The sequence below is a fragment of the Macaca nemestrina genome, chromosome 12 (assembly GCF_043159975.1).
Source record: "Macaca nemestrina isolate mMacNem1 chromosome 12, mMacNem.hap1, whole genome shotgun sequence".
Classification (NCBI taxonomy): domain Eukaryota; kingdom Metazoa; phylum Chordata; class Mammalia; order Primates; family Cercopithecidae; genus Macaca; species Macaca nemestrina.
In genome coordinates, this window is record NC_092136.1 from 619,010 (window position 1) to 645,439 (window position 26,430).

The 26,430-nt window shown below is 60.9% G+C and overlaps 1 protein-coding gene and 1 long non-coding RNA gene across 6 annotated transcripts; one reads left to right on the forward strand and one right to left on the reverse strand.

The window, feature by feature from the left end:
• The first annotated feature begins 74 nt into the window (after window positions 1-74).
• LOC105494149 (EPS8 signaling adaptor L2) lies at window positions 75-20,892 on the forward strand. 5 transcript variants are annotated; one of them, XM_071074005.1, is made up of 22 exons: window positions 139-224; window positions 613-736; window positions 3,343-3,464; window positions 3,566-3,621; window positions 4,415-4,479; window positions 13,017-13,178; window positions 13,576-13,725; window positions 13,809-13,888; window positions 14,002-14,144; window positions 14,223-14,293; window positions 14,480-14,606; window positions 14,822-14,910; window positions 15,004-15,078; window positions 15,309-15,457; window positions 15,581-15,710; window positions 16,428-16,540; window positions 17,894-17,999; window positions 18,900-19,019; window positions 19,254-19,326; window positions 19,459-19,639; window positions 19,769-19,901; window positions 20,069-20,892. In XM_071074005.1, the coding sequence occupies exons 3-22, from the start codon at window positions 3,421-3,423 to the stop codon at window positions 20,147-20,149; spliced, it is 2,148 nt and encodes a 715-aa protein (XP_070930106.1). In that variant the 5' UTR covers window positions 139-224; window positions 613-736; window positions 3,343-3,420; the 3' UTR covers window positions 20,150-20,892. The 5 variants fall into 5 exon arrangements, with proteins under 5 accessions (XP_011760614.1, XP_070930106.1, XP_070930105.1 ...); XM_071074004.1 differs by having other exon boundaries at window positions 613-724; XM_011762312.3 differs by lacking the exon at window positions 613-736 and having other exon boundaries at window positions 75-224.
• On the reverse strand, window positions 20,222-25,467 carry LOC105494148 (uncharacterized). The gene is made up of 2 exons (XR_011610381.1): window positions 22,700-25,467; window positions 20,222-21,756 (listed from the first exon to the last, which is right to left on the reverse strand). It is a non-coding gene; the product is annotated as an uncharacterized lncRNA (long non-coding RNA).
• Window positions 25,468-26,430: the final 963 nt, after the last annotated feature.

Genomic DNA, 26,430 nt, shown 5'->3' on the forward strand with positions numbered 1-26,430 from the left:
GCACCTCCATCCCACGCCCTCCTCCCCCGCGCGCCCGCCCGCTCGCTCTCTGGTGACTCCGCAACCTGTCGCTCAGGTTTCTCCTCTCCCAGCCCCGCCCCGGCCCGGCCCCGCCGAGCGTCCCAGCCGCCCGCGGGAGACCGGGCGCCGCGGCCGAGGCGCGAACAGACGGACGCACGGGTGAGCGCCGAGGGGACAGGCCGAGCGCGGGGCGCCGGGAGCAGGTGAGCGCAGCTGACGCGGGGGAGCACGCCCCCCCGGGCCTCAGTTTCCCCAGTGGTGATGGGACGCGGGGCTTCTGGTTCCGGACACCGGGCCAGGCGTGGCGTCGCAGGGCGCGGAGCACTTGGAGGGCGGCTGGGCCGGGGACGCGGGGCAGGGGGCTGGGGTCCTGGCCGGGCCCCCGCCTCTCCTGGACGGGTCCTGCTGCAGCCCGGCCTGCCCACGTCGGTCCTGGGCGGCGGCTGGCGAGCAAGGATATTTTTAAGCCAGCGATGGGTGACTCACCCGCCCCGTCCTGCCCCTTCCCAGCTCTGGGGCTTGGTGGGGGCAATCCCTGCGTCCGGAGAGCGCAGGTGGTACGGAGGCTTCTCCGGCTTCTGTGGGCCGCAGGACCTTCCCGAGGTGAGCACCGCACGCCCACTCCCTGTGGGCCGGAGCCAAGAGGCACTTCCTGGGTGTCGGAGCCCAGAAAGAAGCCAGTGGCCTGGGAAGCACCAGCTGGGTCAGTCTCCAGGTCAGGGTCGGGGGTGGGAGTTTCAGGGGGTAGGGGAGGCTGGGACGGGGGCTGCAGAGGCCCTGCCAGGTGAGGCAGTAGGGTGGGCTGGCAGGAGCCTGTGGGCAGGCGAACTTCGGCCATCCTAGATTCTTGGTCCCTGGGTCCAGCTGCCTGGCGTTGCCCCTTGCTGTGGGGTGTCCCTGGTGGCAGGGGAGGGGGAGGCAGGGCCGGGCATGCCTGGACCTCTGTCCCCACCCACCCCGTGCCCAGTCCTGGGGAGGCAGGCCCAGCTGCTGACGGCCCCTCCCCTCGCGGCCCCTCCTCCCCTTGCTGCCCCTCCTTGGTCCCAGCCTCTCCTGGGCCTGCTTAGCACCCAGGCCTTGTTGGCACAGCGCTCCCACGGGGCCTCCTCTGCCTGCTTGGGTCTCCTTCCCTACCCTCAGCTTCCCCAGCTTATCCCTTTCTCCTTCAAGACGTAGCTTCCAAACCAGGACACGGCCAGGGCCTGAGGGGCACCCCCATTCCAGGGCCCCACCCGGCTCCCATGAGGGCAGCCTGGAGCCCCCATGACTCAGCTGACCCCTACCCAAGGTCACTCAGCATGTGGAGCTGGAATTTGAACTTGGAGCCTGTCTCTCTACCCTCTTGCCCTGCTGGGACCTCCTCCCCTCCACAGCCTGACTGACAAGGCACCCCGCTCTGCCCCACTTCACACCGGGAAAATGACCACAGTACAAAGTGCAGCCTGGGCCTCCAGGGCTTGGACCCCACCCCCAGTGGGCCAAAGAAGCTTCCCCAGGGGGGCGGGGCTCCCACGGGTCAGGAGGCAGCCCCATACCCAGGTACTTCAGACCCAGACACCACACCTGGACCCACCCCACTGCAGCCTGGCCCTGCCTGGGCCTGAGGTCCCCCCCATACCCTGCAGGCAACCAAAGGACGAAGGACGGGAACCTAGCCTTCCCCGGGGGGTCGTGTGTCACAGCCCTCTGTGTTTGTGTGCCTGCAGGCCTGGGTGCGAGGGCGCATTGGTGTCTTGCCCAGGTGTGTGCCTGGACACACGTGCCTGGCGCCCTTGGTGAACCCCGCCAGGAATCCCATTAAGCAAACACTCAGGCTTGCCACTGAGCCCGTGAACATTCCAGACATTCTCCACGGAGAGACAGAGGAAGTGGCCACGCCCCCTTGGTGCACCCAGCCCCTCATGGCAGAGGCAGTGCCCCCGGGCCTCCCAGACCCTCCCTCTAGGCCAGACCTGGTGAAACCAGAAAGTCCCAGGTGCTGCGGGCCACTCCCTTGACCCTCCATACCAGCAATGCTGGCCGGCGACCCCCACCCTGGCAGACCCAAACTCTGAAGCCACAGGGGACGGCCCTGTGGCCCTGGCAGGAGGCGGATGGTGTGGACCTGTGGGGAGCTGGTCACAGAGCCACAGAACAGCCAGGTTCCCACAGGGCATAGTCCCCTTGGGGCAAGTCAGTCTGGTTCAAGGCCATCAGGCTCTGCCCATCCCCCTGGGAAGGCCCCAGGGCCCAGCCCAAATCAGACCCACCTGCCTGCCCTGGCAGCTGGGACTTAGTTTCCCCAAAATGCATCGGGGAAGAGGGCAGCGCTGGGAGCCCAGAGACAGGCTCTGGGGATTCTGCCCCTGGGGAGGCCAGAGGCGCCAGCTGCCTACCCCATAGCCGCCCTACCTCGTCGGAGGGGCAGTGATACTGTGTGTTGGGGCCACTGGACTGGCTCCCGGTCTCAGCCCCCACCACACCCGCCCTCCAGTCCCTCCCCTGGGCTCGGCTGCCAAGGGTCCTGTGCTGGCCGCGGGGCCACATCCCTGCCCTCGGGGTGAGGAAATGCCACACCCCGGGAACCCCAGGGTTTCCTGCCCGCACAGACTGTTCCCAGCCAGGCCTCCCAGGCCCAGGAAAGAACCAAGAGCTGGCCTCTTTGCTGGGGCCTGGACAGAGGTGGCATGCGTGGGTGGCAAGTCCACATGCATGTGCAGGAGCCCCTTGGGGTGCAGGCCTGGGGTGGGGCAGGAGTGGCAGCTACAGCCGGGCTCCCTCTGGACTTCAGGATCCACCCCCACTCCCAGCTCCAGCCTCACCTCTCCTGCCATCCTGCAGCTCCCACCCACCCTCCCCCAACCCCCACCGCACCCCCTCCCCACCCCCATCACACACTCCTGCCCCCCTCCACACCCCCTACCACACATTCCCATCCCCCTCCCCACCCCCCCACTACACTCCCACCCCCTCTCCCCACCCGCTCCCCCAACACCGCCAGCATGTTCTCCTCCCCCTCCCCACCCCGTTCCCTCTCCCCCCAGCACCAGGGCCTTGAACTCAATGCTGCCCGGCTTGGAAAGTGCCTTCTCCCCCCAGGACCCTCATCAGAGCCTTCCAGGCAGCCTCTGGGGGTCCCTGTGGAGCGCCTAGGGTCTGGGGCATGATGAGGCTGAACGACTGCCAACTGGGACGTGGGGCCGTCTGGGATGTGGGGCAGGGGTTCTGCCCCCCAAGAGACCCCTACCCAGGCCAGGCCAGTCAGGGCTCTGGCCCAGGGAAGGAGGGGAGACGCCAGCCAGGCCGGGAGGAACTGTCAGCACAGCCCCTCTGTCCACCCAGGTTTGAGACAGGCACTGGCCTCAGACCTGGGCCACACTGAGGTCTGCCCTTCTCCTGCTGGCCGCTGCCCGGGACACCATGAGCCAGTCCGGGGCTGTGAGCTGCTGCCCGGGTGCCACCAAGTGAGCCCCCCCGCCCATCCCGAATACCCCACCTTCACCCTCTGAGTAGTCCCCGGGGAGGGGTGCAGTTCGGCCCTGCCCTCACAGCCCCTCCCCTACAGCGGCAGCCTGGGCCGGTCCGACAGTGTGGCCAGGATGAGCCCCAAGGACCTGTTTGGTGAGTGAGGTTTGAGAACGTGTTAGACGTCACAGGGGAGAAATGGGCACTGCGTCCAGGCCAGGGACAGCCGCCCCTGCCCCACAGCTGTGCCTGGCCTGGCCCAGGGGATCCCTCTGGACCCTCATCAACCTTCTGAAAGCTCCTGGCCGCTGGATCCCCTCCCCCACAGCTGTAAGGGGAGAGGCCTTTACTAATAATTCAGGGAGCATCAATATTGATTCCACTGCACTCCTTGCTGCAACCTGATCACAGGGGGGTTCAGGCAGGATGAGCCGCCAGCTGTCTGCTCCAGGAGGGGGGCCTGGCCAGCCCCCACTTTCCCCCACTCTGCCCTTCCCCAGACACGACCCCACCCTCTCCCTAGCTAGACGCCCCCTTCCCTTGTGACTTTGGACGAGGTGCCTCGTCTGGAAAGCAAGAAGCCCTGGGAGGGCAGGGAGGGTGAAGCTGGCAGCTCTCAGAGTGGGAACAAGCATGGCTGCGACCCCCCTCCTGTCCCCTCACCCTCTGGGACAGGAAGCCCCCCGGCACAGGCTCCCCAGTCCCCACTCTGAGCAAGCCCGTCACCTTCTCCGAGCTGCATCCTTCTCCAAGGGGGCTTCCCTGGAGGGAGGGAGGGGGCTTCCTGCAGGTCCTGATTTCACACCCACATCCTTCCTGGTGGCCAAGAGGTCCACGGAGCAGCCCCCCCTCCGCTTGACTCCACCTTCCCTTGTGGGTCCAGTCCCAACTGGACGGAGGGCTGTGGGTCCCGCCCGTGGGGGTGAGTGACTGGTGTCTCCCCGTTCAGAGCAGAGGAAGAAGTATTCCAACTCCAACGTCATCATGCACGAGACTTCGCAGTACCACGTCCAGGTAAGGCCCCACCCCCAGGTAAGGCCCTGCCCCCAGGGAGCACCCCCAGGACATGGCTGTCCTCATGCTCCCGTCTCCACAAAAAAAATTAGACAGGCATGGTGGTGCCCGCCTGTAGGCCCAGCTGCTGGGGAGGCTGAGGCAAGGGGGTCACGAGCCCAGGAGGCAGAGGCTGTAGTGAGCCAAGAATCGCGCCACTGCACTCCAGCCTGGGCACCTGGGTGACAGAGCTAGACCCTGTCTCAAAACAAACGAAAGAAAGAGAGAAAGAGAGAGAGCTCCAGGGAGAGTGGTCAGCCCATGTTCCGACACCCGCAGGGGCTGGGGGAGGCCAGAGCCAGAACTGCCCACACTGTGCCGGGCTCAGCCACGGGGTGGGGGAAAGCGTCCCTCTGGTTCCAGTCCTGGGAACTGGCGGTCTGAGGGGTGAGGCGGCCCAGGGTGTGCTGGGAAACACTGTGGCTGCTGCACAGCCGTGGATGGGAAGAGCCCGTGGAGGAAATGATCATCCTGGCCCCAAAACAAGGAACTGGATCGGGAGGGAGCAGGCAGAACAAAGACGCCCTTGATGGAGGCTGCAGGGAGACCCAGGCTGCTTCTCAGGGCCCAGACTGGGCTGCCTGCGCCCGCAGGACCAGCAGCCCGCCCTGAGGGCTTTTCTGTTTTCCTAGGTCAGTTTCATTGACACAGAGAACTCAGGAAACATGTTTTTTTTTTTTGGTGGGTAGGTGTGTGTGTGTGTGTGTGTGTGTGTCTTTCTTCCTCTCTCTCTCTCTCTCTCTCTCATTTGTTTTGAGACAGAGTCTAGCTCTGTCACCCAGGTGCCCAGGCTGGAGTGCAGTGGCGCGATCTTGGCTCTCCACAGTCTCCGCCTCCTGGGCTCGTGACCCCCTTGCCTCAGCCTCCCCAGTAGCTGGGCCTACAGGCGGGCACCACCATGTCTGTCTAGTTGTTTTGTTTTTTGTGGGGACAGGATCCCTATGTTGCCCAGGCTGGTCTCAGACTCCTGGGCTCAAGCAATCCTCCCACCTCCTAGCCAGGCCTGGTAGCGTGAGCTTGTAGTCCAGCTGCTTGGGAAGCTGAGGCAGGAGGATCGCTTGAGCCCAGGAGTTCAAGCTAGGATCCCACCGCAGCCCTCCAGCAGCCTGGGCAACAAAGTCTTAGGCCAGGCGCGGTGGCTCACGCCTGTAATCCCAGCACTTTGGGAGGCTGGATCACCTGAGGTTAAGAGTTTCAGACCAGCCTGGCCAACATGGCAAAACCCCATCTCTACTGAAAATACAAAATTAGCCAGGCATCATGGTGCACACCTGTAGTCCCAGCTACTCGGGAGGCTGAGGCAGGAAAATCGCTTGAACCTGGGAGGTGGAGGTTGCAGTGAGCCGAGATCATGCCACTGCACTCCAGCATGGGTGACACAGCGAGACTCCGTCTCAAAAAAGAAAAAAAGAAAGAAAGAAAGAAAAGGGGCTGGGCACGGTGGCTCATACCTGTAATCCCAGCACTTTGGGAGGCCGAGGCGGGTGGATCACCTGATGTCAGGAGTTCGAGACCAGCCTGACCAACATGGTGAAACCCCATCTCTACTAAAAACACAAAAATTAGCCAGACGTGGTGGCGGGAGCCTGTAGTCCCAGCTACTTGGGAGGCTGAGCCAGGAGAATCACTGGAACTAGAACCCGGGAGGTGGAGGTTGCAGTGAGCCGAGATCCTCCAGCCTGGGGGACAGGGCAAGACTCCGTCTCAAAAAAAAAAAACAAAAACCAGAAAAAGAAAAGGCCCCTGTGCCTGGGTACGAGCCGGGCTCCCGGCTGTGGTCCAAGCCTGGGTACGAGCCGGGCTCCCGGTTGTGCTCGAAGCCTACAGGACTCTGCCCTCTTGAGGAGGATCCTGGAGCCTCTCAGCCTGGCTCCTGGACTTTGGCCCCAGCTGGCCTGGCCCGGCCCCCAGCCAGCAGGAGCCTTTCCCATCTGCCCAGGGGCCAACAGAGTGAGGAGCGGAATGGTGGGTGGGGTTTTCCTGCCCCTCCCTGATGAGGACACTGGGGCCCAGAGAGAGGGTGAGAGTCTAGTGGGAAATCTCTCCAGCCAGGTGGGGGCCACCTGAGCCTGGGTCCGTGGTTTGCTTTTTTCTAAATTATCACACAGTAAAAGCCATGTGTATGGAGGGGTGTGGTTCTGTTACCACCACAGTCAGACCCATCGGCCCCGTCACTGCAAACCTGTGAATCCCCAACACTGGTGGCCACCCCTAACCTCTGGCAACATTGCCGGCCCTTCATCACCACAGTTTTTGTTTGTGTGTTTGTCTGAGACGGAGTCTCGCTCTTTCACCCAGGCTGGAGGGCAGTGGTGCGATCTCGGCTTACCGAAACCTCCGAATTGTTCAAGCAATTCTCCTGCTTCACCCTCCTGAGTAGCTGAGATGACAGGCACGAGCCACTGTGCCTGGCTAATTCTCATATTTTAGTGGAGACGGAGTTTCACCATGTTGGTCAGGCTGGTCTTGAACTCCTGACCTCGTGATCCACCTGCCTCCGCCTCCCAAAGTGCTGGGATTACAGGCGTGAGCACAGCACCCGGCCTCATCACCACAGTTTTGTCTTTTTGAGAATATCCTATAAATGAAGTAATATAGTTTATAGCTGTCTGTGTTCTGATTCCTAAACTTATTTTAAGAAAACTCTGGGGCCAGGCACAGCAGCTTCTGCCTGTAATCTCAGCACTTTGGGAGGCAGAGGCGGGACGAGCGATCACTTGAGGCTTGGAATTCAAGACCATCCTGGGCAGCGAGACCCAGTCTCTACAAAAAAAAATTAAAAATTAGCCTGGTGGTCACATGTCTGTCATCCCAACTCCTCAGGAGGCTGAGGCAGGAGGATTGGTTAAGCCTGGGAGGTTGAGGCTACAGTAAGCTGTGATCATACCACTACACTCCAGCCTGGGCAACAGAGGAAGACCCCGTCTCAAATAAATAAAAAAAAAAGAAAAGGAAAACAGTGTAGAGGAAGGCTCCGACTGGGCTACGTGGCATCTTCCCCAGGGCCCCTAGTGGCCATTTCTTCCCTAGTGGCCATATCCTCCCAGGGCCCCTAGTGGACAGGACATGTCCTTACGGGTGGCTGGGGGCTCTCTATAGAGAGACTTGGGTGTGTGGACTGGCCAGCTCTTCTCCCAGTCTGTGGCTTGTCAATGCATATGCATCACTGTCTTTTTTTTTTGGAAGATGGAGTCTCACTTTGTCCCCCAGGCTGGAGTGCAATGGCGCGATCTGGGCTCACTGCAACCTCTGCCTCCGGGGTTCAAACCATTCTACTGCCTCAGCTTCCCGAGTAGCTGGGACTACAGGCACGCATCACCACGCCTGGCTAAATTTTTTTTTTTTTCAAGGTGGAGTCTCACCCTGTCGCCTAGGCCGGAGTGCAGTGGCACGATCTCGGTTCACTGCAACCTCCGCCTCAAGGGTTCAAGCGATTCTCCTGCCTCAGCCTCCCCAGTACCTGGGATTACAGGCGTGCGCCACCATGCCCAGCTAATTTTTTGTATCTTTAGTAGAGACGGGGTTTCACCATGTGGGCCAGGCTGGTCTCGAACTCCTGATCTCAAGTGATCCACCCATCTCAGCCTCCCAAAGTGGTGGGATTACAGGCGTGAGCCACCGCACCCGGCCTAATTTTTGTATTTTTGGTAGAGATGGGGTTTCACCATGTTGGCCAGGCTGGTCTCCAACACCTGACCTCAGGTGATCCACCTGTTTTCACCATGTTGGCCAGGCTGGTTCCCGACACCTGACCTCAGGTCATCCACCTGCCTCCCAAAGCGCTGGGATGATGGACTGAGTCACTGCGTCCTGAGTCACTGCGTCCTGAGTCACTGAGTCCGGCCTCCATCACTGTGGTTTGATAAGTGGAAATCAATTTTGATGATGTCCATTTGTATGTGTTTTTCTTTTATGGTTTAGGGTTTTTGGTATCCTGTGACTAGAAGTCATCCCTTGACCAAATTTCTGCAGATTTCTTCCGTGTTTTCTTTTATTTTTTGTAAATTAGGAATTAATTGTGGAAGTTCCTGTGTTTTCTTTCTTTCTTTTTTTTTTTTTTTTTTTTTTGAGACGGAGTCTCGATCTGTCGCCCAGACTGGAGTGCAGTGGCGCGATCTCGGCTCACTGCAAGCTCCGCCTCCCGGGTTCACGCCATTCTCCTGCCTCAGCCTCCGGAGTAGCTGGGACTACAGGCGCCCGCCACCACGCCCGGCTAATTTCTTTTTGTATTTTTAGTAGAGACGGGGTTTCACCGTGTTAGCCAGGATGGTCTCGATCTCCTGACCTCGTGATCCGCCCGCCTCGGCCTCCCAAAGTGCTGAGATTACAGGCTTGAGCCACCGCGCCCGGCCTTTTTTTTTTTTTTTTTTTTGAGGTAGAGTTTTGCTGTGTCGCCCAGGCTGGACAGGCTGGAGTGCAGTGGTGCAATCTCGGTTCACTGCAACCCCCACCTCCTGGGTTCAAGCAATTCTCCTGCCTCAGCCTCCTGAGTATCTGGGATTACAGGCACCCGCCACCACGCCCGGCTCATTTTTTGTATTTTTTGTAGAGACGGGGTTTCACCATGTTAGCCAGGTTGTTCTGGATCTTCTGATCTCAGGTGATCCACCCGCCTCGGCCTCCCAAAGTGTTGGGATTACAGGCGTGAGCCGCCGCGCCCGGCCAGTTCCTGTGTTTTCTTTTCGATGCTTCACAGTGTAGGCTTTTGCGTTTAGGGCCAGGATCCATTTTATTTTATCTTGTTATTTTTTTTTGCGACGGAGTCTCAATGTACTGGACCACACTGATGGTTTTGAATGTTGAACCAGCCTAGTCGTCATTTATTCCAAGTGTGTGATCCTTTTTCCTGTGTTGAGGTACTGATGTGGTAATAGTGTGGTTAGGAATGTTTTGTGTTGATGTCCATTAGAGGTCCTGGTCTGTAATTTTCTTACAATGCCGATGGCAGGTTGTGTGGTAGGGTTATGTTGGTTTTGTAAAATGGGCAGGCAAGTATTCCCTCCTCTTCTGTTTTCAGAGTTTGTGGGCCAGGCACGGTGGCTCACGCCTGTCATCCCAGCACTTTGGGAGGCCGAGGCGGGCAGATCACAAGGTCAGGAGATCGAGACCATCCTGGCCAACACGGTGAAACCCTGTCTCTATTAAAAATACAAAAAGCTAGCCCGGCGTGGTGGCGGCCGCCTGTAGTCCCAGCTACTCAGGAGGCTGAGGCAGGAGAATGGCGTGAACCCGGGAGGTGGAGCTTGTAGAGAACCGAGATTGCGCCACTGTAGTCCAGCCTGGGCGACAGAGTGAGACTCCATCTCAAAAAAAAAAAAAAAAAGAAGAGTTTGTGAAAGCTTGTTATTGTTTCTTCCTTAGATATTTGTTAGGATTTGCCAGTGCCGCCCTCAGAGTGCAGGATTTTCTTTGTGGGAAGGTTTTGGTTATTAATTCCTTCTCCTGCCTGAAACATCTGTAGTGATGCCCCCTCTTTTGTTCTGGTTTCTGAGAATTTGTGTTTTCTCTAGTATTTTTCTTGATCAGGCTTGCTAAGGATTTACCAATTTTATTAACCTTCTCGTAACTAACTTTGGGCTCTGTTGATTTGTCTCTATTGATGCTGACGTCTGTATACAAGTGCGCTGACCTCCTCTTAATTTTCTACCTTCCACTTACTGTGGGTTTTATTTGATTCACTTTTTCTTTTTTTTTTTTTTTGGGACAGAGTCTCGCTCTGTCGCCCAGGTTGGAGTGCAGTGGCGCGATCTTGGCTCACTGCAAGCTCTGCCTCCCAGGTTCACACCATTCTCCTGCCTCAGCCTCCCGAGTAGCTGGGACTTAAGGCGCCCGTCACCATGCCCGGCTAATTTTTTTTATTTATTTTTAGTAGAGACGGGGTTTCACCGTGTTAGGATGGTCTCAATCTCCCGACCTCGTGATCCGCCCACTTTGGCCCCCCAAAGAGCTGGGATTCCAGGAGTAAGCCACCACGCCCGGCGTTGATTCACTTTTTCTACTTGCTTAAGGTGAAACCTTAGATTATTTATCTTTTTTTTTTTTTTTTTTTTTTCTGAGATGGAGTCTCGCTCTGTCACCCAGGCTGAAGTGCACCGGCGCAATCTCAGCTCACTGCAACATCTGCCTCCTGGGTTCAAGCGATTCTCCTGCCTCAGCCTCCCAAGTAGCTGAGGTTGCAGGCGTGCACCCCACCTGGCTAATTTTTGTATTTTCAGTACAGACAGTTTTTGCCATGTTGGCCAGGCTGGTCTCAAACTCCTGAACTCAAGTGATCCGCCCTCCTTGGCTTCCCAAAGTGCTGGGATTACAGGCATGAGCCACCGTGCCCGGCCAGATTATCGATTTTAAGTCGTTCTTCTTTTCTAATATATTCATGGAAAGCTCCACATTCCCCTCGCAGCACTGGTTTAGTTGTATTCCACAAATTGTGATATGCACGTTCAGTTCGGAATGTATCGGGGGAACCTCAGGATCCCTGACTTTCCGCAACAAGGATGCTTTCTAGTTTTCTTGTGACTTCATCTTTGATGCATGGGTTATTTAGAAATATGCCGCTTTATTTCTAAACATTTAAGGATTTTCTGGTTTTTTATTACGGGTTTCTACCTTAATTCTGTTATGGTTAGAAAACATATTCTGTACTGTTGCAGTCACTTGAGATTTACTGGGACTTGCTCTGTGGCCCAGCAGCCTGGTTTTGCTTGTTTGGTTATATTGTATGTTTCAGGTTCTACTCTGCTTCTCACAGAGAGATGAGCGGCCTCATAGTCCCTCGCATGTTTCTGCCCACTTATTCTTTTTTTTTTTTTGAGACAGAGTCTTGCTCTGTCATCCAGGCTGGAATGCAATGGCATGATCTCGGCTCACTACAACCTCTACCTCCCAGGTTCAAGCAATTCTCTTACCTCAGACTCCTGAGTAGCTGCGGTTACAGGTGCCCACCACCATGCCGGGCTAATTTTTGTATTTTTAGTAGAGATGGGGTTTCACCATGTTGGTCAGGCTGGTCTCGAACTCCTGACCTTGTGATCCACCCGCCTCGGCCTCCCAAAGTGCTGGGATTACAGGTGTGAGCCACCATGCCCGAGCTTTTTTTTTTTTTTTTTTTTTGAGACAGTCTTGCTCTGTTGCCCAGCCTGGAGTGTGGTGGTGCGATCTTGGCTCACTGTAACCTCTGCCTCCCAGGTTCAAGTGATTCTCCTGCCTCAGCCTCCTGAGTAGCTGGGATTACAGGTGCCTGCCACAATGCCCAGCTAATTTTTTTTTTTTTTTTTTTTTTTTTGAGATGGAGTCTCGCTGTGTCTCCCAGGCTGGAGTGCAGTGGCGTGATCTCGGCTCACTGCAAGCTCCGCCTCCCGGGTTCACGCCATTCTCCCGCCTCAGCCTCCCAAGTAGCTGGGACTACAGGCGCCCGCCACCACGCCCAGCTAGTTTTTTGTATTTTTAGTAGAGACGGGGTTTCACCATGTTAGCCAGGATAGTCTCGATCTCCTGACCTCGTGATCCACCCGCCTCGGCCTCCCAAAGTGCTGGGATTACAGGCTTGAGCCACCGCACCCGGCGCTAATTTTTGTATTTTTAGTAGAGACAGGGTTTCACCATGTTGGCTAGGCTGATCTCGAACTCCTGACCTCAGGTGATCCGCCCGCCTCAGCCTCCCACAGTGCTGGGATGACAGACGTGATCCACCGCACCCGGCCACGCAAACTTTTATGGTTTGCATTTTATGGTTGTCTTTGACTGTCCTATAGTAATTCACGTTAGTGTTTATCCAGCTGTGCCAGCATTGTGCACCGAATGGCCGACCCTTCGTAGAAGGGTTTTACTCAGCGAACAGGGCAGCTTGGCTGGAGGAGGGGGCCTGAGCCAGGCCTGGAAAGAGGAGAGATGGAGGGCACAGGGCAAGGGCCAGGCTGGCCGCAGATCCTCAGGGATGGGTGCATCCCGTACGCACTTGTTGAGGGTCCGCTGTGCACCAGGCTCTGCCCTGGACCTGGGGACACAGCTTAGCAAGCGGCAACTGGAACCCCGCCTGGGAGTAGCGAGCACGCCGGACACATAGCACGCCATGTGCAGCGCGACATCGGGTCTGATTCAGGAAACAGGGCAGTCGGGGATGGGGTGACGGCTGGCATTGTAGCCAGGTGGCCACACAGGGGACGTCTGAGAAGGAAGAGAGCTGGGGAGGCTGGCGCAGCCAGTGCAGTGGGCGGGTGCTGAGCCCGTGCCAGGAGGTGGGCAGGTGAGGATGGTGGCACGGGGCCGGGCAGCAATTGGAATTCTTTTGAGGGTATTGTCAGGACACAAGCATGGTCCCCACAGATGCCTGCCAAGGCAGAATAGAGACTCCCCCCACCAAAGGTGGGGCCGGGCCCCCGTCCTACCACCCTACCCAGGGATGGCTGTGGCCCCTTAGCCCCCCAGGCTGTGGCCCTTGGGGGCTGGGCTTTCAGCACAAGGAGGGGTCTGCCTAACAGTGACCGCCCGCCCACCCCCAGCACCTGGCCACATTCATCATGGATAAGAGCGAAGCCATCACGTCTGTGGAGGACGCCATCCGGAAGCTGGTGCAGCTGAGCTCCAAGGAGAAGATCTGGACCCAGGAGATGCTCCTGCAGGTGAACGACCAGTCACTGCGGCTGCTGGACATCGAGTCTCAGGTGGGGCCCAGCGCCGGTGGGGACAGGGAGCACGGTGGGTAGAGGCGGCGGCAGCCACTGGCTGCAGCCCACATGTGCGGCCAGGCCTCTCTGCAGGGCCGGCCATGCCCCATCATTCTGCTCCCTGGAAGAGAATGGGACGAGCGTGGGCAGAGAGGGCCGCATGGAACTGAGTCCAGGGAAGTTTGGAAGCCTGGGTCAGCCTTGCTGCACAGCAGCGGGGCGTGTCGGGGCCTCATTCTCATCTTTGGGAGCCCATTTCCCAGCGGCGCCAGAGGGGCTTGTGCCCCAGGCATGTACACAGTTCCGGCCACTCCCTGCCGGTGCCTCATGGGTGCTCACAGCTCCGGTCACTCCCTGCCGGTGTGAGTCGTGTTGGCGCGACGTGTCCCCGCAGGAGGAGCTGGAAAACTTCCCGCTGCCCACCGTGCAGCGCAGCCAGACGGTGCTGAACCAGCTGCGCTACCCGTCTGTGCTGCTGCTTGTGTGCCAGGACTCGGAGCAGAGCAAGCCCGACGTCCACTTCTTCCACTGCGACGAGGTGGAGGTGAGGCGGCACCGGGCAGGGCAGGGCGGGGCTCCGCAGCGTTGTGCCCCGCCCTCCCGGCCACCTGATGCCCGCTTTCCCAGGCAGAGCTGGTGCACGAGGACATCGAGAGCGCGTTGGCCGACTGCCGGCTGGGCAAGAAGATGCGGCCGCAGACCCTGAAGTAGGGCAGAGGGAGAGCAGGGTCACAGCGGGGCGGAGAGGGGAGGAGCCGGGCGGGGAGGGAGAGTCAGGTGTGTTCCCGTCGGGGCTGAGCAGGACCCCCTGACCCTCCAGGGGACACCAGGAGAAGATTCGGCAGCGGCAGTCCATCCTGCCCCCTCCCCAGGGCCCGGCGCCCATCCCCTTCCAGCACCGCAGTGGGGACTCCCCGCAGGCCAAGAATCGCGTGGGCCCGCAGGTGCCACTCAGCGAGCCAGGTAGGCTGAGGGGCTGGCGGGGGCTCCACAGGGCTTGTTGTGAGGGGCTCGGTGAGCAGCCGCCATGTCCCCCATCAGGTTTCCGCCGCCGGGAGTCGCAGGAGGAAGAGCCGCGGGCTGTGCTGGCTCAAAAGATAGAGAAGGAGACGGTGGGTGCCTGGGCATGGCAGGTGGCCCCTCCCTTCCAGGCCCCCAGCAGTGGGCACTGGTCCCTGCCGCCCCTCCGGCCAGTCCCCAGCCTGTGGCTGCCCCTCCACAGGTTTGGGGCCATCCCTGCAGCAGGGCGGGGCAGCGGGGAGTGTCTGAGGCTGACCCCTGACCCCCTCTGACCCCAGCAAATCCTCAACTGCGCCCTGGACGATATTGAGTGGTTTGTGGCTCGGCTACAGAAGGCGGCCGAGGCTTTCAAGCAGCTGAACCAGCGGAAGAAGGGGAAGAAGAAGGGCAAGAAGGGGCCAGCAGGTGCAGGGGCCAGGGATGGGGCCAGCAAGTGCAGGGACCAGGGACGGGGCCAGGGACGGGGCCAGCAGGTGCAGGGGACAGGGACGGGGCCAGGGACGGGGCCACTCATGGAGCTGGGGAAGGTCTGGCCCACACAGATGGGCTGCATGGGACACAAGGCACAGGGGCTGGGGAGACCAGGGCCAGCCTGGCTCACACGGTGCCTCCCATGCCAGAGGGCGTCCTCACGCTGCGGGCACGGCCCCCCTCTGAGGGCGAGTTCGTCGACTGCTTCCAGAAAATTAAGCTGGCGATTAACTTGCTGGTGAGTCCCGCGGCCCCAGCCCTGGCCCAGCGTCTGTGTGAGGGGTGGGTGGAGGCCCCGCCCCGGCCCCTGCTCACTGGTTCCTGCCCCCAGGCAAAGCTGCAGAAGCACATCCAGAACCCCAGCGCCGCGGAGCTCGTGCACTTCCTCTTCGGGCCTCTGGACCTGGTGCCTGGGGCCGGGCAGCAGGGGCGTGCGGGGTGGGAGCCCAGAGGCCTCTGGAGCATCTATCTCCCCGGGGTCGGGGTCGGGGCAGCAGGTGCCCGTTTTGGGCAGCCTGGTTCACGCTGTGTGGCCACACTCTCTGGGGTCCAAAGTCCCTTCCCGAGGGCCAGCCACTGGGGTGCTGGAGGGGGATCTGTGGGCCTCAGTCCCTTCTGAACCTCGCTGTGCTCCAGATCGTCAACACCTGCGGTGGCCCAGACATCGCACGCTCCGTCTCCTGCCCACTGCTCTCCCGAGATGCCGTGGACTTTCTGCGCGGCCACCTGGTCCCTAAGGAGATGTCGCTGTGGGAGTCGCTGGGAGAGAGCTGGATGCGGCCCCGGTATGGCAGGGCGGAGTGGTGCCGGAGCTGCATGGGGGCCAGCACTGCACAGGGGTCAGCTTTGGGGTCCTGGGTGGGCCAGTTCTTGAGGGGCAGGGCTGACTTCAGGACCTCCCACCCCAGCTCCGAGTGGCCGCGGGAGCCGCAGGTGCCCCTGTACGTGCCCAAGTTCCACAGTGGCTGGGAGCCCCCCGTGGATGTGCTGCAGGAGGCCCCCTGGGAGGTGGAGGGGCTGGCGTCTGCCCCCATTGAGGTGAGAGCACCAGCAGCCCCCATCCCCACCCCAGCCCCAACACCACCCCTCCCCAGAGCTCCCCTCCCCAGCCCCAACACCCACCCCTCCCCAGAGCTCCCCTCCCCAGCCCCAACACCACCCCTCCCCAGCCCCGACACCCACCCCTCCCCAGAGCACCCCTCCCCAGCCCCGACACCCACCCCTCCCCAGAGCTCCCCTCCCCAGCCCCGACACCCACCCCTCACCAGAGCTCTCCTCCCCAGCCCCGACACCCACCCCTCCCCAGAGCTCCCCTCCCCAGCCCCGACACCCACCCCTCACCAGAGCTCCCCTCCCCAGCCCCGACACCCACCCCTCACCAGAGCTCCCCTCCCCAGCCCCGACACCCACCCCTCACCAGAGCTCCCCTCACCAGAGCTCCCCTCCCCAGCCCCAACACCCACCCCTCACCAGAGCTCCCCTCACCAGAGCTCCCCTCACCAGAGCTCCCCTCCCCAGCCCACCTCCACCCACCACCCCTTCAGCTGCAGCTCAGCTGCCCCCAGCCCTGCCAGGAGAGGCAGCCCATGCCGGCATCACCAGGCTTCAGGCTCCGTCACCTTCAGTGGTGTATCAGTCACAGCACATTAGCCGAGCCCCTGTCTTGTGCCCCCTTGTCCTGGGACCCAGCCTGCCCCTGCCTTCCTTACCCAGCCCTGCCCCATGTCTAGCTCAGGCCGCCCACCTTCACCACAGGTGAGTCCAGTGAGCCGACAGTCCGTACGAAACTCCCAGAAGCACAGCCCCGCTTCAGAGCCCACCCCCATGGGGGATGCCCTACCACCAGTCAGCTCCCCACATACTCACAGGTAAGCCCCCCTCAAAGTGAGGGAGCATGAAAGTGAAACCCTTCAGAACCTACAGGCTCGAAAAACATATGGGTACGCTGCCACCAGGTGGTAGCAAGTGCATTGGTCAAGCGGTTTAAAACACCACTTTTCCAGATTTGAAGCGGTTTTACTGTATGATATATAATTAAAGGAAACATTTCGAAAGTCATGCACACGTTCTCTACCCTAATATATCAACTCTGTCTGTGCATCCACATGTATGTTTTAGAACCAAGGTTAGAAACTTACTAAACCACTGAACTTGAGTGGTTTCACCAAACACTGTCACCCTGTTGGGACTGCTTCAGGCCCAACCTCTGGTAGAGCCACAAGAGGAGACGGGTCCTGGGCTACTAAAGCCCCTCCCCTCCCTCCACCCCCAGCCCTGACCGTTTCCACAGAGGACAAAGAACAAGCCCACAGCACTACCGGGAGTCCTGTCTTTCCTTGCCTCCCCTCTTCCCTTCTGTTCCCATTCCTGGTCCAGGATCTGTATGGGAAGCCCCTGACCCTGCCACACCCCAGGATTCAATTTTGGGGGGAAGGGGGGCCAGAAATCCGTCTTCTAAGCAAGCATGGCCTCCCTTTGCCCACAATGTCAGCCTGGCTCTCATAGTCCTGGCCTAGGACCGCACTTAGAAACATTTTACCCTTTGACTTCAGTTCCTGGTCTGTCCACCCTGGCTGTGTCCTGACAGTCCATGGCCCCTTCATTTCCCTGAGCGCCTGGACACAGGAGCTGCCCTGATGACCAGGGCCACACTGGCCCGGACGGACGGCCTGGCCAGGTAGACAGGCCTGCTACATGCCAAAGCCAGGACCCCTCAGCCAGAGGCAGCCCCCCACACGCTTTTGAGGTGCAGGTCCCACCCCACAGAGAGGAGCTGGAGACCCATCCTCCACTGGACCATTTGGGCTGTGTTCAGTCCTCAGAGGAGCTGTGGCTCTGAAGACATGCTGGCCCTCATTGGCCAGCTGGGGGGAGCTGTGACCCTGGCATTTCCCAGGAACGCCCCTGGCTCTGGTTCCCCTGGGGTGCTGGACTAGAGACCCCTGAGGTGGCCTGGGATGGGCCAGCCTTGCTGTGCCACAGGCCCCTGCGCCACGCCCACCTCCTGCCTGCCCCACCTCCACGCAGGGCCCCAAAGCTCTGGGGCTGTCACAGTTTCCATTCCCGGCTGACGCTGCCTGCAGCCTCTCTCCACGGTGACCTCCAGAGCAGAAAAGAGGCAGCCAGCCGTGCACCTGGGAAGCTGCTGACCCCCAGCCGCTGCCCAGGTCTCAGAAAAGACCCCCACCAGCCTGGGCCTCAGCCCCTCCTGTTCCTCACAGGGGCCACCAGCCAACACCAGCCATGGCCAAGTACGTCAAGATCCTGTACGACTTTACAGCCCGAAACGCCAACGAGCTATCAGTGCTCAAGGATGAGGTCCTAGAGGTGAGGGGGCTGGACAAGGGGGTCCAAGAGGGGGAAACGGGGCAGGGTTTCAAGGGAGGGGCTATCAGGGGAGGTGGGGAGCGGTCTAGGACCAGGCTGGGTGATGCCAGGATGGGGCACAGCTGCCTGCCCCTTTCTCCAGGGTCCCAGCCCCTGGGCTCTGATCAGGATCTGCAGCCTGTTGGAGGGGCCTCCCTATCTTGGGGATCTCCAAAGGCATGCAGGGACCCCTGTGCCAGGCTGGGGGGAGCGTCTGCACCATGTGGACCCAGCAGGGGCCTGTCATTCACACCCACCCAGGAGCCCCCACGTCTGCACTGGCTGCATCTGCTAGCCGGAATCCAGGCCACCCACTGGGGGACAGAAAGTGGAGCAGGCTGGGGGGAGTGGGCCACATCCACAGCCTGGTTAGGCGGTTCATGCCTGTAACTGCAGCACTGGGAAGCCAAGGCGGGAGGATCCCTTTAGCCTACGAATTTGAGACAAACCTGGGCAACACCTCGAAACCCCATCTCTACAAAAAATATAAAAATTAGCTGGATGCAGTGGTGTGCGCCTGTGGTGCCAGCTACTCGGGAGGCTGAGGTGGGAGGATCGCCTGAACCCAGGAGGTCGAGGCTGCAGTGGGGAGTGATTGTACCACTGCACTCCAGCCTGGGCAGCAGAGTGAGACCCTGTCTCAGAGAAAAAGGAAGGGTCTCCCAGACTCCCTGAGGCAGGGTGGGGAGGAGTAGCCCAGCGAGGGATGGAGGGGTGGAAACAGGGCTGCGGAGAGGATGGAGCGAAGCGGGGCTCCGGGAGACCCTAGGGCGCACCCCGACCTCTGTAAAGCGGAACCAGCGGGTGGTCCCAGCCCCGCAGAGCCTGGATGTGGGGAGGGGCTGACGGTGCGCCCCACAGGTGCTGGAGGACGGCCGGCAGTGGTGGAAGCTGCGCAGCCGCAGCGGCCAGGCCGGGTACGTGCCCTGCAACATCCTGGGCGAGGCGCGGCCCGAGGACGCCGGCGCCCCCTTCGAGCAGGTGAGCCCGCGGGGGTCCCTGGGGTCGCAGCCTCCGAGCCTCCTGGAGCAGCCCTGCCGGCGCCCAGCCCCGCCCCAAGGCCAGCCCCGAAGCTGGAGAGGCTGGGGCAGGTGCAGGGCTCCCTGGGCAGAAGGGAAGGGCTGGTCCGCAGGCCAGGGGAGGGGTGGGGTCCCGGGCAGGTGCTGGGAGGCGGGGGCGGGGCGTGGGGACCCTGATCGCCTCCCGCCCCCGCAGGTCGGTCAGAAGTACTGGGGCCCCGCCAGCCCGACCCACAAGTTGCCCCCAAGCTTCCCGGGGAACAAAGACGGTGAGAGCTGCTGCTTCCAGGCGGAGGTCCCGGGTCCAGGGCCACCTGGGGGAGGAAGGGTGGGGAGGTCCCTGGGCCGGGGGCGGGAGCAGGGGCAAGGCAGCGGTGGGCCTGAGTCGCGCCCCCCCTCAGAGCTCATGCAGCACATGGACGAGGTCAACGACGAGCTCATCCGGAAAATCAGCAACATCAGGGCGCAGCCACAGCGGCACTTCCGCGTGGAGCGCAGCCAGCCGGTGAGCCAGCCGCTCACCTACGAGTCGGGTCCCGACGAGGTCCGCGCCTGGCTGGAAGCCAAAGCCTTCAGCGCGCGGTGAGCGGGGGATGAGCGAGGGATCCGGGTGGGGGGTGGGAGGCGCGGCCCAAGGTGCGCAGCGGTCGGGGCGGGGCCCAGGCAGCCTCGCCCACGGTGCGGCCCTGACGCCCACCGGCCCGCCCCCAGGATCGTGGAGAACCTGGGAATCCTGACTGGGCCGCAGCTCTTCTCCCTCAACAAGGAGGAGCTGAAGAAGGTGTGCGGGGAGGAGGGCGTCCGCGTGTACAGCCAGCTCACCGTGCAGAAGGCCTTCCTGGAGGTGAGCCCGCCTGCGCTCCTGCGCCCCGCCCCTCCTGCACCCCCCCCCGCCCCTCCTGCCCCTGCGCCCTTCCCGCCCCCGCCGGTTCCTGGGGTCGCAGAGCAAGGGGGAGGCCGGCACCCGGACCTGTGGGACCCCCGGCTGAGGCTGCCCCCATTTCTCCCTAGAAGCAGCAAAGTGGGTCGGAGCTGGAAGAACTCATGAACAAGTTTCATTCCATGAATCAGAGAAGGGGAGAGGACAGCTAGGCCTGGCTGCCGCGGGCGGGGGCCTGCGGAGGGGAAGCCCACGCCCAGTGCATGGAGTATTATTTTTATATGTGTATGTATTTTGTACCAAGGACGCGGAGGGGGCGCGGTGCTGGCTAGGGGTCCCTGCCTCTGTCTGGAGGCACAAGGCTCATCCTTAGGACCAGCAGTACCCAAGGCCCCAGCCCATACCAAGACCAATCTAAGCCAAACCTGCCCCCTGGTGGTGCCAGCCCCTTGTCCACCTTCCCCTGAGGCCACAGAACTCCCTGGGGCTGGGGCCTCTTTCCCTGGCCTCCCCTGTGCACCTGGGGGGTCCTGGCCCTCGTGATGCTCCCCCATCCCCACCCACTTCTACATCCATCCACACCCCAGGGTGGGCTGGAGCTCCAGGCTGGCTGGGCTGAGCCCCGCACACGCAGGGTTCTGCTCCCTGAGGGGGGCCTGGGAGGGGCTCCAGCAGGAGGCAGTGGCTGCCATTGGGGGGAGGGGGGGGAATGACACACGCTTCACCTGCAAGGGCGGAGGATGCAGGTGACACCATGCAGGCTTCAGACACCCCCAGCGCCCACCCTCACAGGCCCAGGAGTGGAGCTTTCTCTGGCTAAGTTTCAGGCCAATGATCTCCGCATGGTGTTGGGGGTGCTGTTGTGTCTTGGTGCCCGAACTTGAGTCTCACCCAAGAGATAAGAGGTGGCCCAGGCACCAGGGCGAAACAATTAAACCAGTTAAGTCTCCCAGGAGCCGTGTGTCTCAGTTCCCTGGGAGTGGGAGTGGGTCCTGGAGTCCCTGAAAACTGCACCTTTTCTAAGCACTGCCAGGCAGAGGGCGGGCCATCAGCCAGGCTGCTCAGCCCCTGAGCCCAGAGGGGACCCTGCCCACTTCTCTTCCTGTGGCCCTCCCAGGCCCGGTGACCAAAAGGCCCAAAGCCTGTCACCCAAGCCCAGCTTTCACTGGGCACAACCCTAGTGGGAGTGGTGGGGACAGAGCCAGCTCGGCCAGATGTTCGGCAGGCCCTAGGAGGGGCATGAGTCAGAGGGCAAGGCCGAAACTGGATTTGGAGATCTTAGCCCAGGCTGACGGAGGCTCCCGAGAAGGGGGAGCGGGCCACACTCAGCGCCCTGCCTGGGAGGGGCACCTGACAGCCCATCTGGCGTCCACCTGAGCCACACCCTTGGAGGGGCCTTTGGTGCCCTCTGCCGGCCGCTCCATGTGCTGCTGTGGGTGGCCGCCAGGGGTGCCCTCACCCTGGATTGGTGGCAGGAGGCAACCCATAACCCATGTGTCCCCATAGCAGCCGTGCACCCAACCCTGATGCGGAGCATCCGGGGACGCAGTCCTGGGGTCTTGGCCTGGGCAGGGGCGACTGTGGGGCTGGTCTGGGGGGTGTGTGTCCCTTGCCTGATCCACCACCCAGCCAGGCCTGGATACCAGGCCACAGAAGCCCTGACTCACAGCTCAGGCCACACTAGGCCAAGTCGTAACCACAGTGTCCGGTTGGGATAGCGGGGAGTGTCTGGTGCCCTCTGAGCCACGACCTGGGCTTGATGGCCACCACGGCTCCTCCAGGCCCCCAGAAGAGGCCTCCAGACCCTGTCAGATGGACCCTGCGGAGAGAGAGACAGGCCCAAGAGGAAAAGGGGAGGGATGGGGGCGCTGGCCCTCCTCCCTGCAACCCTCAGCTCCTGCTGCCTGCCGAGCCCCCACCTCGGGACTGGGATAGGCACCGGGGCTACATCTGCTCCTAAAGGGGCTTCTGTGGGCCCCGGGATGCCGGGCCTTGGAAGTGAGGGAGGTTGCCCACTCCCCGACCACCCCCAGCAACAGGGCCCTGCCTTCACCAGGATGGTCTGGGCTTCATATGCAGCCTCCAGACTGGGCTGCTCAGCTCCTGAGGGTCCCAGATCTACACCTGCTTCCGCAGTCCCCTCCCTGCCCACATCCCCCAGCCCCATTTAGAGCCCCCCGACCTGCTATGCCCCACTCTGCCTGCTGGACAGCTGAGGAGGCCCCAGGAAGCCAGACCCCCAGACTCCAGCCCCCAAATCCCAGCCCTAGGCCCCAAGCAGGCTCCCACCCCAGGAGCCCTGAGTCCGAGGCACCCTGGCCCCAGCTGTCTGCTCAGACCTCTGGGCTTCCGGAAATTACCCGTTTCTTCCAAGGGGCTTCCTGCCACCTCCTGAGACCCCCCTCAGGAGCAGATGGGACCACCGACCCCACTGGCCTGGTGATGGGTACAGGGTCACCTGGCATCAGGTGGGCTGGCTCTCTGTGTTCCCTCTGGCCACCCGCCCCAGGGGTGACGATTACCCCCCTTCCTGCCCTGAGGGCATCACTGTTGGGGGTCTGTGGTGTTTTGAGTGCTGCCCGTGGCCTCCGGAGACCCCAGCGGCAGCCCCGTGAGGCAGGCGTAGATAAGAATGACCCATAGACAGACCAGGTCACCTGCTCGAGGCCCGAGTTTGGGGCAGGGGCCGGGGTTAACATGCAATCTCTCTTAGTTCCAACGTCTCTTTAACCACTCACCCCCTACCCGGCCTCCCTACCCACCTCCCCATCAGGCAGGTCCACAGATAGAAGGAAGGTCTGCTGGTGCTAGTCCCGGTGGGACCCGGGTTGCCAAGGGTCTGGCTATGGGTGTGGGAGAGTCCACACTGGGCGAGAAGGGAGGGCGGGACTTTGAACCTCAGACCTCAGGGTGGGTGGCCTGAGCTGCCAATGGGGCTGCCAGTAGCCACAAGCAAATATCTCCACCAACAAGGCCCATCTGTCTCCAGACAAGCATGTCTTTGTGGCACTCGCTCCCCTTCTGTCCACCCCCACAGCTGGCCCTGTCCACCCATGCCCAGTCAGGCCCCGCAGGACCCAAGAGAGGCTTCCCATGCCATTCAGGAAGGGCTGTCTCTTCTTTTAAAAAAAGTAACAAAACGGTTGATTTCCCAAGAGGCTGACACAGCAGCACGTGCGGTAAGATGTTCCTCACACCTGTGGGGATGCCACAGCCCCAGCCGGGGGCACCCCTTACCTGGGAAGGTGGTGAGAGTGGTGCTGGGAAAATGTGTGGGGAAACACAATAGGGACCCCCACTAACCCCACAACGCTGAACCGGCCCCAGAAGTACTAGACGTCATGAAAGGCAAAACGAACCAGTTCACAGAAGATGCCAGGATATCCATGTGACAAAGGGGAAGAAGAATTTTCTGTCCAAAACTTCAAAAGCAGTGGATGCCGGGTGCGGCGGCTCACGCCTGCAATCCCAGCACTTTGGAAGGCCGAGGCAGGTGGATCACCTGAGGTCAGGAGTTTGAGACTAGCCTGGCCAACATGGTGAAACCCCGTCTCTACTAAAAATACAAAAATTAGCCAGGCATGGTGGTGCGTGCCTGTAATCCAAGCTACTTGGGAGGCTGAGGCAGCAGAATCACTTGAACAACCCAGGGGGCAGAAGTTGCAGTGAACCAAAATCATGCCCCATTCACTCCAGCCTAGGCAAAAGAGCAAAACTCCATTTCAAAAATAAAATAATAACGATTTTTAAAAAGGAGTCGAATTTGATTTTGGCAAAATTAAAGACTTGCAGCCAGGTGCGGTAGCTCACACCTGTAATCCCAGCACTTTGGGAGGCTGAGGCAAAAGGATAGCTTGAGCCCAGGGGTTCGAGACCAGCCTGGGCAAATGGCTTGACCCCATCTCTACAGAAAAAATTATTAGGCCGGGAGCGGTGGCTCACGCCTGTAATCCCAGCACTTTGGAAGGCCGAGGCAGGTGGATCACCTGAGGTCAGGAGTTTGAGACCAGCCTGGCTAACACGGTGAAACCTCATGTCTACTAAAAGTATAAAAAATTAGCCGGGCATGATGGCAGGCACCTGTAGTCCCAGTTACTCAGGAGGCTGAGGCACAAGAATCGCTTGAACCTGGGAGGCAGAGGTTGCAGTAAGCCAAGATCACGCCACTGCACTCCAGTCTGGGCAACAGAGAGAGACTCTGTCTCAAAAAAAAAAAAAAAAAAAAGAAAAGAATTACTAAATTAGTCAGGTGTGCTGGTTGAGTGCCTGTGGTCTCAGTGCCTGTGCTACTTGGGAGGCTGAGTGGGGAGGATCCCTTGAGCCTGGGAGGCGGAGGTTGCAGTGAGCCGAGACTGCGCCACTGCATTCCAGTCTTGGTGACGGAGTGAGACGACTCCTCAAAAAAAAAAAAAAAAAAAAATTAGCTGGCACCGTAGCAGGTGCCTGTAGTCTCAGCTACTTGGGAGGCTGAGGCAGGAGGATCACTTGAGCCCAGGAGATCGAGGTTGCCGTGATCACACCACTGCACTACAGCCTAGGCAACCGAGCGAGACCCTGTCTCCAAACAAAATGTATAACTATTTATAGAAATATGCTATTTAAGTGTGAAAGCGCTAGCTCCCCAGACAGCCACGAAGCCACGGGTCACTGACACAGCCAAGTGGGCGCGATTGCTGGAGCCAGAACCCGGCCTGAGGGTCTTCACAGGGTCTGAGTGGGCGCCACTGCCGGAGCCAGAACCCCGCCTGAGGGTCTTCACAGGACCTGAGGGGGCGCCACTGCCGGAGCTGGAAGCCCGCCTGAGGGTCTTCACAGGGTCTGAGGGGGCGCAATGCCGGAGCCGGAATCCCGCCTGAGAGTCTTCAGAGGGTCTGCCCGCCTGAGGGTTTTCACAGGACCTGAGGGGGCGCCACTGCCGGAGCCGGAATCCCGCCTGAGGGTTTTCACAGGACCAGAGGGGGCGCCACTGCCGGAGCCGGAATCCCGCCTGAGAGTCATCACAGGGTCTGAGGGGGCGCCACTGCTGGAGCCGGAATCCTGCCTGAGGGTCTTCACAGGGTCTGAGGGGGCGCAATGCCGGAGCCGGAATCCCGCCTGAGAGTCTTCAGAGAGTCTGAGAGGGCGCCATTGCCGGAGCCAGAATCCCGCCTGAGGGTCTTCGCAGGACCTGAGTGGGCGACATTGCCGGAGCCGGAAGCCCGCCTGAGGGTCTTCACAGGGTCTGAGGGGGCGCCACTGCCGGAGCCGGAACCGCCTGAGAGTCTTCACAGGGTCTGAGTGGGCGCGACAGCTGGTGCCGGAACCCGCCTGAGAGTCTTCACAGGGTCTGAGGGGGCGCCACTGCTGGAGCCGGAATCCTGCCTGAGGGTCTTCACAGGGTCTGAGGGGGCGCAATGCCGGAGCCGGAATCCCGCCTGAGGGTTTTCACAGGGTCTGAGGGGGCGCAATGCCGTAGCCGGAATCCCGCCTGAGAGTCTTCAGAGGGTCTGAGGGGGCGCCACTGCGGGAGCCGGAATCCTGCCTGAGGGTCTTCACAGGGTCTGAGGGGGCGCAATGCCGGAGCCAGAATCCCGCCTGAGGGTCTTCACAGGACCTGAGTGGGCGACATTGCCGGAGCCGGAATCCCGCCTGAGGGTCTTCACAGGACCTGAGTGGGCGACATTGCCGGAGCCGGAATCCCGCCTGAGGGTTTTCACAGGGTCTGAGTGGGCGCCACTGCCGGAGCCGGAATCCCGCCTGAGGGTCTTCACAGGACCAGAGGGGGCGCCACTGCCGGAGCCGGAACCGCCTGAGAGTCTTCACAGGGTCTGAGTGGGCGCTACAGCTGGTGCCGGAACCCGCCTGAGAGTCTTCACAGGGTCTGAGGGGGTGCCATTGCCTGAGCCGGAACCCGCCTGAGAGTCTTCAGAGAGTCTGAGAGGGCGCCATTGCCGGAGCCAGAATCCCACCTGAGGGTCTTCACAGGACCTGAGTGGGCGACATTGCTGGAGCCGGAATCCCGCCTGAGGGTCTTCACAGGGTCTGAGGGGGCGCAATGCCGGAGCTGGAATCCCGCCTGAGGGTCTTCACAGGACCTGAGTGGGCGACATTGCCGGAGCCGGAATCCCGCCTGAGGGTCTTCAGAGGGTCTGAGGGGGCGCCACTGCCGGAGCCGGAATCCTGCCTGAGGGTCTTCACAGGGTCTGAGGGGGCGCAATGCCGGAGCCAGAATCCCGCCTGAGAGTCTTCAGAGAGTCTGAGAGGGCGCCATTGCCGGAGCCAGAATCCCGCCTGAGGGTCTTCACAGGACCTGAGTGGGCGCGACAGCTGGAGCCGCAACCCGCCTGAGGGTCTTCACAGGACCTGAGGGGGCGCGACGGCTAGTGCCGGAACCGCCTGAGGGTCTTCACAGGGTCTGAGTGGGCGCCATTGCCGGAGCCGGAATCCTGCCTGAGGGTGTTCACAGGGTCTGAGTGGGTGCGACAGCTGGTGCCGGAACCCGCCTGAGGGTCTT

Bases quoted from the DNA above. Each gene is read 5' to 3' on its own strand.
- LOC105494149 (XM_011762312.3), top strand. From the start codon at position 3,421: ATGAGCCAGTCCGGGGCTGTGAGCTGCTGCCCGGGTGCCACCAA. The intron at 3,465-3,565 runs GTGAGCCCCCCC...CCTCCCCTACAG, and splicing joins TGCTGCCCGGGTGCCACCAA to CGGCAGCCTGGGCCGGTCCG. The intron at 13,889-14,001 runs GTAGGGCAGAGG...CTGACCCTCCAG, and splicing joins ATGCGGCCGCAGACCCTGAA to GGGACACCAGGAGAAGATTC.